Consider the following 17,296-nt stretch of genomic DNA (forward strand, 5'->3'; position numbering starts at 1 on the left):
AACACAGCTTTTTCTGTGTGGTATCAATCATTACCACCAGCAGCTGTCGTGACATCATAGTATCTGATATCGGCAGAGGATTGAAGTAAAAAATTTCAAATGAGCTATGAGAAGCCAAATTTTCATGTACATTAAGTTCCTTTCATAAACTTGTCAGAGAATGGCTTTGAAGACTTCACAGTGATTCTAGGTTATATTTCTTGTGCATCCTAAACTTGTCTCTGACATGCAGTAGGAAAGCATGGGTGAGCAGGAATGTGCATTTTGTTCTTTGTAACTTATTGTTAAGCAGTCATGTTTGGTTTTGAAATATATAAGCTGGAAGAAGGCTGTGGTTTTGTAAAATATGAATTTAATTTACTGTTTACTCAAAATAATGACTTACACTGTATATTTTAACAAAACCACACCAATTATAAGCACTTAATATGTCACATTATCTCCTAGTGAAGTACAAGATGCATTTCTTAAGAAATGCAATATAATCAAACATGGCTGTTTCTTCTGGCTTAAAATTTAGGAAAAACCCCTAGATCTGACTCCAAAACAGCATTCATTCCCACTGCCTCACTTTCAGCTTTTAGTTATTCGTTAGACCATTTTGCTGAGCTAGGTTGAGGATCTAGATTCAGTTCTTCCATTTGTCATCAGTGCTAACTTTATGGAAATGCAAAGCAGGTGATGGCCTATTCCAAAATTTGTGACAAGCAACTAGGCTACGCTTGGAAACATTCAGCATTCACCAGTAACAATGACTGCTTTTTAAACTTGTCAGAAGGGTATTAGGGTACGACTGGCAAGTTAGGAAGTGAACGGGAAGGGATGCAAAAAGTATTCCTGCTTAACAGGAGAGACCAGGGCCAGTGCACTTCTGTAGCTGAGTGGGCTGTCACTAGTGTCTTTGAACACTACTGTGGGTTTTTTTTGCATAAACCCCATATGGGGCTTTGCAGGTAGCTCTGCTGCCACCTGGGATCTCCCCCTATTGATACATGTGAATAGCTTCGGTCACCCTATGGGGATGAAGGTTGTATCTCTTTCCATCTATTTTGATGTGTATTCCATGAGACCTACCAACACTTCTGATGATGGAAAAAATATATTATAATGAAAACCATTGAAAATACGCACAGAAGATAACATTCTTACCCTTTAACTGTCTCTGGGAAGTTTGACAAAATAAGTTTACAGAATCCAAAGAAGGTAACTCTGTATTTATATGTGCAGGAAATGCCAATAATTGAAGGTGTAATATTCATGAATCAACTAATATATACTATCTGTATAACTAAAGCAAAAAGGTGAGTAAACTCAGTTGTTGTGACACAATTTTTCCTTCATAAAAGATAATAAATATTAACAGAAACAAGTCTGTTCATAGGGTAAAAAATAGCATTACTAGTTGAAGTGTTCTCGAAATTCACTAGTAAATTACTGATAATCAATGAAATAATGACAAAAAAAATCAAAATGCTTCTAGTACTTCATAATTGTCCAAGTGGTATTTTTAAATGGTCCACATTAAATTGGATAACCATCACAAAACATATGCTAAACGGGTATGAATGCTCTATTGGCCAGTAAGTGTTGTCACAATCTGAAAATATTTCCTGTTGGAAGTTGTGCATGATAAAACTGTGTATCTATTTTTTAAAAATAGCAACATGAAATTATGATAAATATCTCACTGGCTGTTCTTCAGAATGAAACTATTTATATCCAGGAAGGAAGGGATCAGATATGGCATCGTCACAAACCCAGGGAGTTCCTGATTTTATGGCTCCGATAGAGCTGCCTCGAGCGAGCATCAGAGCTGACAGGAGCATATGGGCTCCATGTGGCTGGTCTCAAAGCACGGTGGTTTCTTGAGCTCAGCAAACATTCCTGGGGACTAAGGCTGGGATAGTTTCCTCAAAACCTTCTTTGCAGAGGGGTAACCTCATTCCCCTCCTGAAACAGTAAGGGTAAATTCTGTGGGAGAAATAATATGGGAGAAATTCCTCACTGATTTCATTTTCCTTAGTCTCTGTAGGTGGATTTTATAGGAGGGCATGTTCTGGCTCTTTGTATTAATATATATTTGTGAAAAATTGGCATCACAAACTGCTGCTGTGATCACTCTGCCACAAAGCTAAAATCTAGCCCTTTCACTGGTATATGTTTTGGGGAAAACAATATATCTAACAATTTCAGCCCTAATGAAGGCAGCCATCTTTCAGATAAGAAAACTTCACATACATGCAGATTAATGGGAATTCTAAATAAATGCTAGTCCTAGTCAACACTTTCATCCTCAGCTTTATGATGCTTATACTATTAATAATATAATTACAGGGGAGGCAGGTGGTAAAACCTATCATTAAGCTTGCTTGATGCTTCCCATAGCCAGGAAAGGGACCTGCTGAGCCCTGCAGCTGATGGGGATCACCCACCTCAGAAACTAGAGGCATCTTGAGCCTGACCGAGCTAGGGACTGTCATGTCTCCCGTGAGTGGACATCTAAGGTGGTGATGTATACTTGACTGCTGAGTGCCCAGGTTGTATTTTTTTTTCATCCTGTCTTGATCTTGCTCCAGCTCCCTTTTCTTATGTGATATTATGTAAATAAAATGTGAGTAAATTCAGGGTTTTCGTCTTCCAGGCTAAGCAGTGGCATTATGATAGGAATCCAAGGTGAGATTAGTTTCTCGTTTGTGTTTTTTTTTCTTTACTGTTTAAAGGGTGCTGAGGTAAATGTGCCTGTCATTTCACCAAGTTATAAAAAAAATGTTTAATTTTTTTCTTTCTAGACTGTACCTCCAAGAAATGGTTGTAGATGAGCAGGCATAGCCAAATAGTAGACTACATTCGTGTCAGCTGGTCTCGATGCTGCTAAGAGGATGAACTTCTGTTTAGTCACAGTACTAGCCTGGGTTGTTAATTCGTTATTCCATGCCTACCTCCACATTGACTCCACAACATGGAGAAATTCACACACATGTGCAAACACTGGAATCACATTGTCTTCAAACCCTTCCTCAAATGTTCTTTGCAGAGGTGCCCACCAAAAATTTAACAACAGCTGAGCTGCTGGTGAGCTATGATTAGGGCTTATCTTGCTGACCTGTGCAGTTTCCTTGAACTCCCCTGGCACTGTAGCCAGTTGTTTCTTGTCTTAGGCTGTAAGTTACCTGTCATGTGGATCATCTCTTTCTCTCTTTGCTTAGTGTCTGACACAATAAGTTTTGTCTCTAAGTAGAGCTTCTATGTGCTTATAATTAAAAAAAAAAAGATCATCTGGGGATGAACTAAGACCCTGCAATAAAGGGAACGATTCAATTTTTTTACTAAAACGATCCGTTTTCCAAGAACCTTCATTTGTTTCAGCAACTAGAAAGTAGGAGTTGAAGGAAGAGAAATGAGATTTAAAGCACTTAATTATTCCCTGAAGCAATACGATTTATTAATGTCTTTGTCATAGAGTGTTTTTTGAAATGCAAGGGTAAATGACTTATACCTGGCTTTTTCACCAGTAGCCAATAATAATGCATTTCTCATTTTAGGGGTTCCTAACTCTGCAATTTGAACCCACATGTTTTAAATACCAGGCTGTGTGTGCCTAAAGTTAGAAGCTGTGCTTTGAACCTAGACAGCACGATGTAAGAGTTCGGAAGCTGTTGTCTCAAACTGGTCACTCAAAATTAATGAAATTAATGTTTAATTTACTCTTGCTAGGTGAGAGGTCCCATGTGGAAAATTCGGGTGGCTCAATCCTCTAATTCCCAGAGCTGCTGTAAAGATAAACTAGTACCTCTAGAACTATTCCTGTGTTGCTTCAAGGGTGTATTAAAGCTGAGGAAGCAATATAATAATTCTCTCTTCAGAGGAAAAAAATGTCAGTAGTGTTCAACATGTGGCCCCAACCATGGCACAATGAGGAAATATCCGCATTTTGCTGTTTGTTCAAGAGACTGGTCTGTCTTTTACACCAACAACAAAATTAGCAAATGGTCTAAACCCAGCCTTCCAGCACCCTCAGGTTGTTCTGTGCAGCAGCAGAGCTCAGGGGTTGGCTGGCCAGGAACATTTAGCTGCCTGCGCTGTAGGAGAACTTGCTGGACCAGATTCTGCTTTTCAATACACTTTTGTTACTGCACTGTTTATTCTAGGCAAGCTGTGAAGTGTACAAAATTACACTGAAGACAGACTGAGGTATTTGAAAAAAAAAAATCCTTAAGCTGTTATTTGTTTACTTGTTTAAAACACTCAGAATTCTCTTGTTTTGCAGATTTCCCCAAATTTGCTGCAGTTTATTAAAAAAAAAAAAGGGGGAGGGGGGCAAAAAGAGGGATGAAACCAAGTGAACAACCTCCTTTAAAAAGAAAACAAACTAACAGTTAAATTAATTACTTTGGGTGTGACTCACTATATATTTACAATTCCCTGACTAGTTTTCATGGCCATGCATGATGAATTTGTCGTAGGATATGACGTGAGCAGCATTTCTGGAAAATAATGTGTTATCATGCAAATGTCAGTACTTCTCAATAGCTGGTTATGGGAAATATTTGCATAGTATTATGAGGGAAATAAAGTTTATTCTAGTATTAAAGGACAAAAGGAAATTTTTGTTTGCATTTGTTTCAGCTATAAAGAACTCTATGTTATTAACATGAACCTGAAAAGCAGGAAGAATATCTTCAGGAGCCAGGAAATTGCAAAGTGGAGCTCTCGCTGCTCTAGTCTGGCACAGTGAGATTAATAACAAACAAAATTGTAGTTTTGTATTAAAGATGTTTATCATGGACCAAATAAACTAAAGCTCAGAATTCTGTCAAGCAGTGCCTAACACTGATTTAAAGATCATTAAAAATTAAAGAGCAGACGAATGTCTTGAATGGCAGCTTTTAACCATTTTCTTGATATGGAAGTTATCATAGTTAATTTTCAAAGCCTAAGTCAGTCTCATAGACTCCATACAAGCCAACTGTGATAGCTGAATGCTCTGAGCTCCCCTCATGGATCTTAGGTGCTGCAATTGCTTTAAAGCTGAACTTTTCCAGCTCCCCAAGGTGCTAATTCTGCTGAAATTGAGGGTGGAGAGAAGCTAGATTCCAGCTCGCAGTGCCACTCCAGCACCTGCTGTGGTACAAGAGTCACAAAGGCAAGTATAGCATCCATACTACTGTACATTATAGGATGCTACCTAGCCATGCCAAATTGGACAGCTTTTCCTATCATCTCCCCAGGTTCTTGAATGTAAGGGAAGAGCTTGAAATACTGCCTCATGTTCTCCCAGATGACTGTGACACTGTCTGGCAAGTATGTTCTGCTGCACTCAGGGTCTTCAGCAGCCACCCTACGGACAGAGTAACTGCCTCAGGTAATGGTAATGCAAAAGAACTCAAAATTCTGGAATATATTAAAGCTGAATATGAGAGCAATTTAGAATTGCTTTCAACATGCCCTAAGGTACTTTATCTTCTAGATTTTTCTTTTTAATATTCTCTTCAGTGACCATTTTACCCAAAAATGTCTTTCTCTTCAACAACTGGAGAGGTTTGCTTACCTTTTAACCACTAAGAAATGCAGGTTTATGCTTGATAAGATTGTTTACAGTTCTGCTGTTCACATAACAGCTGCAGCAACAGGCAGAACCAGAATAAGAGCTCTTACTTCATCCCCTAATTGGCAAGCTTCCACCTACATACGCCATACCTCTTGAAATATTCTGGATTTTCATGCTTTTCTTGTTTGTTTTTGGTGTTTACATATTAAAGTAAGTTGTCAAATGTTTGTTATAACTTTTCGGGAGTAGAATACATAATGGAGTCACAAAGGCTACAGGTAGCTCCCTGGTACTGTTTGTCTTGGACCACTTTCTTGATATGCCCCTGCCCCCAACCTTCTATTTTCAATATTTCTTCACATTAGAGTTGTGAAATGGTGGTTACTACATGTCTGGCTTTTATCAGTGACAGGGTAAGACAGGAAAAGATGTGTAGCTGAAATTATAAAGTTTGTTCTGTGAAGGCCCAAGATATAAATACATTCACAAGGGATTTGCATGTAAATCCTAACTCTGCTTTGTTTCTCTGTGTGTTGCTTCTTCCATCTGCTCCTTTATGTCTTTTGGCTGTTTGTCCAGACCTACCCAGATCTACATGTTAGCATGATCTACCCGATTTTCTTTGTTCTTTCCCCCTTTGATCATTTCCCATGGTTGTATATCTAAAAGCGTTTATTCTTTTCCTCCTATTTTTAGTTTATAAACAAACAGCTAAACAAAGATAATAGGAACGTTCTTCAGAATGCTTACAGTCTTTTGCACAGTTAAGGCCCTGATACCATGTTTTAAATAATCATTTTTTGGCCCTAATTAAAAAAAGTTTTGAAAAATCTATTGTAAATTCATTGATTTGATACTAGTTCATACTGTAAAAAAACAAAGTAAACATTCAATAAGTGCATATACCTCCATAGCAAAATCCTTAGCAGCTTCATTTCCATCATGCACAAAGAACCTCAGTAATTTTGGTTTCTATTAATTCTGTGGGTTTATAGAACCATGAATGTCTCATTTGCAACAAAACTAAAAAAAGGCATTACATTTTATGTCACCAAAAAAATCTTACATGGAGAAGAACAACTTTGTGGATTGGACTGGTAGCTGCTGATAGCAGTGCTACCCTTCAAACTCTACCCCAGCTAAATTTATCTAGTATTTAATTTCCATATTCTTACTTATTGTTATTAGTGAGACATGACACTTCATTACACTTCACAAGTGAGCCCTGTAAAATTGTTGGAAGGGAGTAATACCAAAAGGATGACTTCACAAAACACAGTTGTCCAGCCTTGCTGGGAAGAACCAACATTTCCTGCTCAAGTTTTTCAGCAGAATGCCGAATGAATTTATTTTTTAGTATCTTGTTCATGTTAATCTTTTCCAAATTGTTAAGCTTCTGTCTGTGGTGTAGTTAGAACAATCTCTTGTATTCCAGTGGTCTGATAAAGAACGTGCTTTAAAAAGACAGAGAACTCTGTAATAGCAAATGAACTAGACCAAAAGGTAGAAGAAACCAGTACTCATACAGCAGTAGCTAAATTAGAAATCTGAGTTTCTAGCTGTAATCCAAATAGTTTCAGAACTACAGAGCCCAGTTCTGCAATGTTTATGAAACAGCAGCTTTATCTGTAACATGGTAACTGAATCAGCCTGCATTAGCTTTAGGGTGAATGTGGGCTTTAGAAGGGGTCTTGCCCACCTCCAAGCAAGAATAATCTTCAAATCTTGAAAAGTGATTGTGGGTACAAATCAATAGGATTTTATCCCCAAGTTTAGATGAAACATTAAACTTTCTCAACAGTTGTATGAAATGTTGACATGCAACCGAAGTACAAAAACATTTAGGAATTTTGCCCATTATGAATATCTCCTACATATTTTACAAAAATTTTGTATTTGTTTTATGTAGATTTGTACAAATCTGTATATGCTGTTTATCAAATTTACTACTTTTTATTAAGTTATTTTAAAGCATTGTGAACACCAACTATTTTTTTCCAGCATCCCTCAGCCTTCATATACAGACACCACCTTGGAGGCAGACATATTCTGGAGTTGGCCTCTGTCACTTTGTAAACCTAGTCTTCTGTTCTTTCCGACATTTTTTCAACTGTAGTGACTGTTCTTCTAAGGGTACTTCCTTAACCCACCAAAAAGCAAACAGATCTGGCCTTTATATAAGAAACAAAGCATTTATCACAAGATAATTTTCAGTCGCTTTAGTACTTAGCCAGACTTTAATTGGTGATTCGTTTATAGAAGCCTTCTTAACACCAGATTCCCAAACTATTAATTGTCCTATTAGTTGTAATATAAGTCCAGTAACAGGATGCACCTAAAAATCTGCCAAACACCAAACTCCTAGTGTAGACACACCCATAGTGTTCTCTGGACTCATCTGTTATGACTTGAGACCTACAAGTCTCGAAGACTACATTCTAGAAAAGTAGTGTACCAAACTGAAATGTCTTCCTCCTTGGTCAGTACGAGCCCCTCAGGTATCACTAAACATATTTCACAGAATCTTAGGGATTGGAAGGGACCTCGAAAGATCATCTAGTCCAATCCCCCCGCTGGAGCAGGAACACCTAGATGAGGTTACACAGGAAGGCGTCCAGGCGGGTTTTGAATGTCTCCAGAGAAAGAGACTCCACAACCTCCCTGGGCAGCCTGTTCCAGTGCTCTGGCACCCCCACTGAGAAGAAGTTTCTTCTCATATTTAAGTGGAACCTCCTGTGTTCCAGTTTGTACCCACTGCCCCTTGTCCTATCATTGGTTGTCACCGAGAAGAGCCTGGCTCCATCCTCGTGACACTCGCTCTTTACATATTTGTAAACATTAATGAGGTCACCCCTCAGTCTCCTCCAAGCTAAAGAGACCCAGCTCCCTCAGCCTTTCCTCATAAGGGAGATGCTCCACTCCCTTAATCATCTTTGTGGCCCTGCGCTGGACTCTCTCCAGCAGTTCCCTGTCCTTCTTGAACTGAGGGGCCCAGAACTGGACACAATATTCCAGATGCAGTCTCAATTAATTTCATTATGCCTGGATCTCCCCTAAAAGTAATACTTTTTTACTTTACTACTTTTTTATTTACTACTGGCAGAATTCTACCAGCTGTATATTTAATGGGTAAATAGCACAAATCATAACCAACTTTCACTTTTAAGAAAGTGAAAAGCTGTAATTTTACCTGCAGTGGAGTGAGGCTGTTGGCATTTTTCCCAAAAGACAGGATACAAAAAGGATAGAGCAAGTTCAAATTTGAATTTCTTATATGGGAATGTAAAGGTAAACAATGATCAGAGCAATCCAAGAGAAGAAACAACCTGCTGCTCATCCGTGAGGCTGTGAAAGCAAAATATTAACCATAATTGTAACAGAAGTGGAAGGGGGATGGCAGAAGGCTGCGTGGTTCCTTATCTGTTTTCCTTCTACTAGATAGCATGAGCAATGTGGTGGTGGGCTGAAGATCTCGCTCGCTCCAGCATGTACACAGTGGTGGGGAAGAAGGAGCACCAGTTCCGAAGTCAGCAAGGATGGAAATGGAGATGAATGAACTGTGGGAAGTTTGCTTTCTGGCATCTTCTTTTCTCCCCAGAGTATAAGCAAAAACCTGTTAAAATGTCAGTTTAAACCACACCAGCTTAACCTTATCCGCTAACTTAATCAGCCCAAGCCTCTTACCCAGCTCTGTCCAAACCTTCCCACCCCCTGCCAGGCTGTCCCTGTCCCAGGCTGGCTTCTGCGGGCCACCCGGACACCTGTAGCCGCCTCCATCCCCCGCCCCGCTTGCAGACAGGGCTGGCCCGCCTGCAGACACAGCAGGCCTCATGCAGCGCTCTCTCAACACCGATCCCACGCCTGGACATACAGTTTGGCTTATGCGTTACAGCCCATATTTCCTCTCCTCATTAGAGACCTTTAGCAATTAAGCCTGGCTTGTCATGGCATAACAAAGGATAACGCCAGCCTGTTTGGCTAGTCCCCCCGGCGGACACACCGCGGGCTCTGCTCCGCAGGGGAACGGCCCCAGACACAGCGGTGCAGCCCCCGCCCCGGGCCAGCCACCTCGGCCACGACGCAGCCCGGCGGGCGCCAGCCTCCGCGCACCTCCCTCCGCTGGCCGCAGCTGCCGGCCCAGCCCGTGCGGCCCCGGCCCAACCCGTGCGGCCTCGGCCCAGCCCGTGCGGCCCCGGCCCAACCCGTGCGGCCTCGGCCCAGCCCGTGCGGCCCCGGCCCAACCCGTGCGGCCTCGGCCCAGCCCGTGCGGCCCCGGCCCAGCCCGTGCGGCCCCGGCCCAGCCCGTGCGGCCCCGGCCCAGCCCGTCCGGCCCCGCTCGCCCCGCCCCCCGCAGCCCCGCGGGCGGGCGCGGAGGAAGATGGCCGGGGAAGGCGGGAGCAGCGCGGCGGCGCGGAGCGGCGGAGGCCGCGGCGTTGTGGTAAATGCAAAGCGTCGCCCGTCCCGTCCCGCTCCGGCCGCTCGCCCCGCGCGGTGCGCGATCCCCTCCCGCGCTTCCCCGCCGCTCCTCCCCGCCCTCCGCCGCCCTGCGCCGCCGCAGGCTCCGCGCTGCCCGGCCCTCCGCGCGGCTCCCCCGCCGCTTTGTGCTTGACCCCCCGCGGCTGCCCGGCCCTTGCTTGCCGGGCCCCAGCGCCGCGCAGCTCCCCGCCGTGCCCCTCAGCCAGGTCCCCACCCCGAGGCCGCCGCCAGCCCCCGCCTGTCCCCTCACGCCCTTCCCGCCCCCGGAGCCGCCCCGCGGGGGTCCCCGTTTGCTCCGGGCTCCTCCGGCCGGCGCTTGGGCGCTCACCCAGCTCTCGGCTCTCACGCCGCAGCCGCCGTGCCCAGCGCTGCTGGGGCTGCCGCAGGGGACGCGGCCCGGCCCGGCCCGCGGGCTGTGGCGCGAAGGGGCGTGCGGGGCCCCCCGGGCTAGAGGCGGGTGGGCCGGCCGGCTCCCCGGGCCCCCCGGGCTTTCGTCCTCTGCCGTGAAAACACCGCCCTGAATCCCGAGCGGCGGCTGTGGCCGTGCTGGTGCAGCTCAGGTCGTGGTTCCCGGGTATCGGGCTCCCACCGAAATGCCTGGAGGCCCTGAGGATGCGGCAGCCCTGTCACAGCAGCTGGCAGGCTGCGCCGTTCTTCTGGCGTGGGAAAAATCCCCAACTTTGGCAGCGAGTTTTGGGTACCTGTGGGGCTGAATCGATTACGTAAAAGTGCGCGAATATGCTACGTGCTGTGATGAGCAAACCAGATTTTCCTGTGAAGCAAATACTACCGCTGCCACCACCATAGCTATGTTCTGATTTTGCTGTGGTGTTGGGATTTTAACCACCCAGGTTGGGCCCAGAGCTGAGGGCTCCCTGTCGCAGCGGTCACACCCTGTCCATGCCACTGTCCCTTCCCTCTCCTTCCAAAGAAACCCCTTGCTGGATGTTGGAGCACTATCTGAACTCACTGCGCATCCACCGCCTCTCCTGACACCCGGGCAGTAAATGACATTTTTAACATGGGTGACTGTGTTCAGCACCAAAGCAACGCGAAGATATTGCAAAGGAGATGAATGCTCATAACCATGTTCTACTGTACTGATTTAATTTCTTCTACGAGCTACACACAAATGTTTGCATGCGCTCCCCAACCCCCCATAAACCAACCAACAGTAAGGCCAATGCAGTATGATTTAAATTTACAAAAGCTGGACTTCGCTTATTTTATACCAAAGCAGAAGACAGATCGTTGTTGCTTTGAAGTGAGTCCTGTGCTCAAACCTCATGTGTACCCACACTGCCAGACAACAAAACTAGCCATGTTCTTCCAAAGGTGTTGCCATGGAATGTCTCCAGCTGCTGTCTTCCATGCTTATGGGTATTGCCATGTATTTGTATTCCTTTTTGTATACATTCACATCAAACTTTTAAACACCTGCTGAAGAATTTGTGCCGGGCTGCTTGAACATGCCAAGCCTGAACTTTAAAAATAGATCTTTCTTTCACTGTAGGATTTCTTTTACAAACTTGTATACCAATATATTTAGTATATATATATTTATTTGTCCAGTTGATTATTGTCTTTTTATTGAAACAATCACAAATATTTTCTTCATATTTTCAAGGGCTAACACCAGAAGTAAATAGAAGTTGAGTTTAACTTGGGGCAGATATTTTTTTATGCTTAGCTATTAAACTGAGGGTATTCACACTTTTTTTTAATTCACAAGCAGAATACTCATAAAAATTTACAGTTACTTGAAAATTGTCCTATAGCATGATGCTGTGAATAGGTTTAGGGTAAATGATAATTTCTAATTTATATTGTTGGAAAATGCCTGTTTAAAAGAAAGAAGAATATAAAATATGCTTATTATCTTAGAAAAATAATTAATTAGAAATCACATGTGAATTTAATCTTATTTGTCAAATGTCAGTGAGAACTTGTAGATGTGAACTTCTATATTACTGCAAAGCGATGCAGTTTATGTTCTTTTATTCAAGAGAACCAGAAAGATAGATAGGAGAATCAAAATTTCATCCTGATCCTGTTTCATAAAGAACTTACAGTAACCTAAGTAGAAGCTATTGGTTTGTATGCATTCTGAAGCACTTCCCATCCTTTTAGTTTGATGTTCTTCATCACACTAAAACATGGAATTTGACAAGAGTGCATCAGTAAGAAATGCTGACAAGGGTTCTTAGGGGATGTTTATAGACCTTGCGCAATTTAAAGCACTATCTAAATAGTTTCATTTTATGTTAAAATGCTTTCGAACAAACCATGCCAGTCAGTTCATTGCTACAAAATGTTTAAAAAGTGTCAGCCACCCCTATGTACTGAAAATGAAGTTGGAAAAATAGACTTCCCAGGCCTCCTGCAGCAGTGTTTTTGGAGCAAGATTTCCTCTAATTAGACACCTTGCCAAGGAGGATATTTAAAATCCGTTTGTGTGGAAATGAGGAATTTAATTAAGTAACTTTTTTCTTTTGTATAGTTTCAAGGTTTGTGTTAAGTCAGGGGAAAAGCTTTCATTGATGCCAGTGATCTCCCAGTCATGCTCTTCGTAGTAGTTAGTAGTAGTTACCACCAAATAACTTTTTTTGATACTGAAACTGTTGGGCAGAGTTAAGAAAACATGACAGTCAAGGTGTCTGTAGCTGTCAATGAGTATGCAAGAAAACCCCAACCAAACAAAAATCTATGCGGCAGAACACTGTATCAGTACAGCACGAGGCAGGGCTATGCCTGAGTTCAAGAAGACCAGATGTGGAGAAACAGGTCAACATCAAATATGTTGTGTTAGCCTGGATATTTTTGAGACGTGGTTTATTGCTCTGCTACATGAAATCGTAAGCAGAGGTTGGTTTCAGTGATGGTCCTTTAACGGCTGCATTGAGCAGAAATGCCATCAAGATGTGCACTTCACAGAGGCAAGTTTCTCACCATCGATCCTTCTACTGAAGGTTCACATGGCCAAGCTGTAGAAAGAAGAAAAACAACATGTGACTTGATGAACACGATTGTAAGGAAAAACCTATTAGGTGTTGCTTTTTACCCTGAACCAATATTGAAGCAAAGCTTTGTAATGATTCCAAGATACCTTGTGAACCTACAGGTCTTATCTTTCATAAGGGATTGTGAAATTTATTGGTTTGGAGTTTGTTTAGTTCTTGTGCTGGGGACTTTGCATCTTCGTAGCTTTCTGAAGCCTTTGCCTGTTGGCTGATTTCTGCCCTACTTAATCTCTGCTGCCATTGTATGCTGTGGGATCTCCTAATTGTATTCTGATGCTTATGAAACTAACATATAATTAATCTGTAAAATATTTTTTCTGTTTAATGTATGTATTTATAGACTAGCTGATAGTGAGGTGAGAGACAAACATTTTGTAATCACTTATCTTTGATGACTTATCTGAATAAAGAACATCACCTTTGGCAAGAAGTACAGTCTTCCACTGATTTGTACAGATACCATCCATGAACCACATCATTTATTCTCACTATGTGCTGTTTCATCTGTAGAATATGTATTTATTTATGTGCAACTTTAAAATACCTCTAAACCAGAAATGTACAATTTTAATGTATGATTTTATGACTTTTAATCCCATTGTCTGAATCTCCCATTGGAACATCCCTTCTCACTGGTAATCTTACATTTGCATTTTGAATTTGAAAGTAGTAGGAAACGTAGACTCGCCACTAGTTTAGTTTTAAATGTTTCCTCTTTCTACAGTTGTTTTTAACTTCAGGTGAAATTTTCCATGTTCCGTGGGGAAAAAATGTAGCATTTAATTTCTGAGATATACTGAGAAGCAAAATAATTAATAGGAAAAGTGAAATAGTGAATGATAACTGGAAGAGAGTATGTCATATGATTAATTCAGCCAATACAGTGTAATACAACTTTGATTTTATATCAGTTACGTATTGTCAAATGCCATGAAGTATTCCTAACAGTACTATTTGATATGCAGATTTCAGACAATTGGCCTGGATACAGTCTGGATTTATTCACGTATCCTCAGCACTACTATGGAGATCTGGAGTATGTGCTCATACCTCACGGCATTATCGTTGACAGGTATGTGTAGTTTGAATGCTACTAAATAAGTTATTTGGTCAGTAGTAGTATTGGGGTTTTTTTATGAATCCTGTCATTCACAGGCTGTGTGTGTATAACGTTTGTCTAAAAATATTATATTAGAAATTATAGAAATACTTTATTTCTTTAATTTGGAAAGTAATTAAATGCTTGAAGTTTTGGAAATGCTAGACTTGTAGTCGCCTTTGCAACTCACTGTCTAATTTCTTTCACCTAATTTCTGATTTGGGCATTGAATGAGACAGGGGTCCCACAAAAGGAGAGTGTGATTGTACAGTGAACTTGGTATTGGAATGTAAATTACAAGAGAGCTCAACTGAAGGTGAAACGGCAAATACAAAGGTTTGTATATAGTTACACTTGAATGTCCCACTTGCATTCTAACTATCCTGTGTTTTTAATATGAAAAGGAGAAAAAACTACATTCAGCTGTGTACAACTTTGCCAGCTCCCTAGTACAAATCATTAATGCTGATTACGCTAATGGCTCCCAGTTGCACCATTGACTTCCGCCATTCAGCACAACCAAAAAGTGTTGTGGACTGTTGGGGTCCAGATGCTGGGTTTGGACATGTCTGTGGGAAAGCCTGTCACTCATTCCTTACCCTGTCAGTAGTTCCCATGTGCTCTCAGTGTAGGCATTTGATGGTGCCTTGGTATTTCTGATAGGCCAGCTCAGTGCTCTTGCTCAGTTATTATTTTGTCATCCTGTTAAAAATCTTACAGAAAAGTTACAACATGGAAATGCTAATTTTCAACAGTGTATTTATTGGTAGTATCTGAATGAAATTTCATGGGACATTTTCAGCCTGCAGCTTTCTATCTGCCACATTTAAATAGCCGGTTGCAAGTACTGGCATTATTGGAACTCCTTGAAAGAAGATTGTAAACATCTGTCATAAGGAAGAGTTATGACTCCTGTATTTATTTTTAAACAGAAGCTTTCTTTCGTTGCCTTTTCAGTTACCACTGTGTTGAACTTTTCATCTTTTTTGGTTAGGGGGTCAACTGAATTTCAGTTCCTCTTTTTTGAAATAAAAATGTTACAACTTCAGTCCTCATAGAATTCAATATAAATTTGTTTGAAGCAAGCACTGAACTCCACTGTTGGTTTTGCACTCCAGCAAAATGAACTCCACTCTTTTTTCTTACTCCAGTGGAAAAGACTGATTCTGTTCTAATGGAAGAGGATGCAGAACTGAATATATTGTGATTGTGCACAATTTTCATGTAGCAAGAAGGCTCAGCACTTGAGAAAATTCTCTTGTCAGTTGGTAGCAATTAGCTATAGGTTAAAAAAACTGGTATGTTTTTATGTAGAAATTGAAATGAGTAATTTTTTATCCATATTGAAGTTCATACTCCTTTAAAATACAAAGCGGTCTTTGGAATTTTTGGAAATTTCAGTTCCTTAAACAATCTGAGGAAGAATATAGAAAAAACGAAAATCACTAGAGAAATGTTTCTTCTGAATAAGAAGTTTTCACCACTATGCTCAGACTTGATAAAAGATGATAAAAGATTATTTTACTGATCTTCAGTAAAGTGAAAGTCTTTTACTAATCTTCATTCTTACATTCAGTAAAAGGAATTATATATTTGAAGGTCAAGCAAGGTGATCTAATGATATCTTCAATTTTTAAAATCTAAAAAATACTAATTGCAGCTATATGGAATTTACTTGAGCATTACAGATACGAAGATGTGAAAATGAAGTGATAGCTTTTGCTCATAACTAGTATATTCTCTTCAGTTTAGAGTTTATTCTTCTCTGGTACATATACACATGTATATTTCACTAAAATTCAATGTATTTATGTAGTGGCAAATGGATTCCTGTGTTACAGTGGGTAGAGAAAAAACTATTAAAAATATAATCATGAAGAAGACATTGGATAAATTATAGGATAGTTTAATAAATTGCATCCTGTCAAGAAGTTCACTCTCATTGAAAACTACTGATCTAATTCCGAAAGCTATCAAAGAAATTTCCAGCTGAAGCATTTACAGAAAATAACGCACTGAGCTGTTTTTCCTCAGAATTTCAAAGGACATTGTTCAGTTTCCTGTTGATACCTGCTTCACATCTAGAAATGACCTGGTACCCTGTTTTAGGTCTAGAAATACCATCTACCTTGTTCTTTCGAAAGCAAAGCTACTTAAGATAAGCATTCATGCTTATTATTTTTATCTTGAAAATATATGTACTACTGTATAGCAGAAATGTGTATCTTTTGGTTTCAATCATCTGCCACATTGTGTTTGTAATGCAGAATTGTCAAAGAGAAGACAGATGTGGGAACCCTGCAATTCCCGGTTAACCTTGATTGTTCTCATGTGTGTGACCTTGAACAAGTCACTTCAGCTCTTTACGCTCTTCTTTTTTTGCTGAGTGAAATAGTGATAATGTGCACCCTTTGTAAAATTTTGACTGATGCTATATTTCTTTACAGTATTTGTGTGTATTTTTATTAAAATTGTAGTGGTAGCATCTTCCAAAGCCTATCAGCGTGAAATGTTTCTAATAATTCTCTTCCCTGTCTTTCACTTAATTTATTGTCCTTGTGTAATAACATAACAAGTTAGAGGATTGTACAGGAATATTTTGTGTTATTTCCTGTGAGATAAAACTGAAGGCTAAGTTGCATTCTTTACTTGAAAGTCTCTGAAATGCTTATGAATTCAACATATGCTGAGATGTGTTACTCCCTTTTCTATAAGTGGGGAATTTATGCATTTAAGGTTAACGAGTTTAATTCGCATGCTTTGCATCTTGCATCCATCAATCTATATCTGCCTACTGTGAACTTGATCCAAAGCCAGTCAAGTCAAGACTCCTAAAGAGACTGTCAGTCAAGCTCTATACTCACCATGGTGTTTCATTGTCACCACATGGAAAGCAAGCCGTGAACTTAGAGAATCTGCATCTAATCTTATTTTATCCTTAATTTTTTTTGCCCCAGGACAGAACGATTGGCCAAAGATATTATGCAAGATATTGGAGACAATGATATTGTGGTTCTCTGTGTCCTCAAAGGTGGCTACAAGTTCTGTGCTGACCTGGTGGAGCACATTAAAAATCTCAGCAGAAATTCAGAAAGGTTCATCTCCATGAAAGTCGATTTTGTTAGACTGAAAAGTTACCATGTAAGTCAACAA

General features: G+C 40.8%; 1 protein-coding gene across 3 annotated transcripts in view; it reads left to right on the forward strand.

The window, feature by feature from the left end:
• The first annotated feature begins 9,907 nt into the window (after positions 1-9,907).
• The window catches only part of PRTFDC1 (phosphoribosyl transferase domain containing 1), a 48,545-nt gene continuing 41,156 nt past the window's right edge, over positions 9,908-17,296 (forward strand). For all 3 annotated transcript variants that reach the window (XM_065628177.1, XM_065628179.1, XM_065628178.1), the window contains exons 1-3: positions 9,908-9,986; positions 14,010-14,116; positions 17,101-17,284. In XM_065628177.1, coding sequence (XP_065484249.1) covers positions 9,927-9,986; positions 14,010-14,116; positions 17,101-17,284 — 351 coding nt within the window. In that variant the 5' untranslated portion in view covers positions 9,908-9,926. The remainder of the gene's footprint in view (positions 9,987-14,009; positions 14,117-17,100; positions 17,285-17,296) is intronic.

The sequence above is a fragment of the Caloenas nicobarica genome, chromosome 2 (assembly GCF_036013445.1).
Source record: "Caloenas nicobarica isolate bCalNic1 chromosome 2, bCalNic1.hap1, whole genome shotgun sequence".
Classification (NCBI taxonomy): domain Eukaryota; kingdom Metazoa; phylum Chordata; class Aves; order Columbiformes; family Columbidae; genus Caloenas; species Caloenas nicobarica.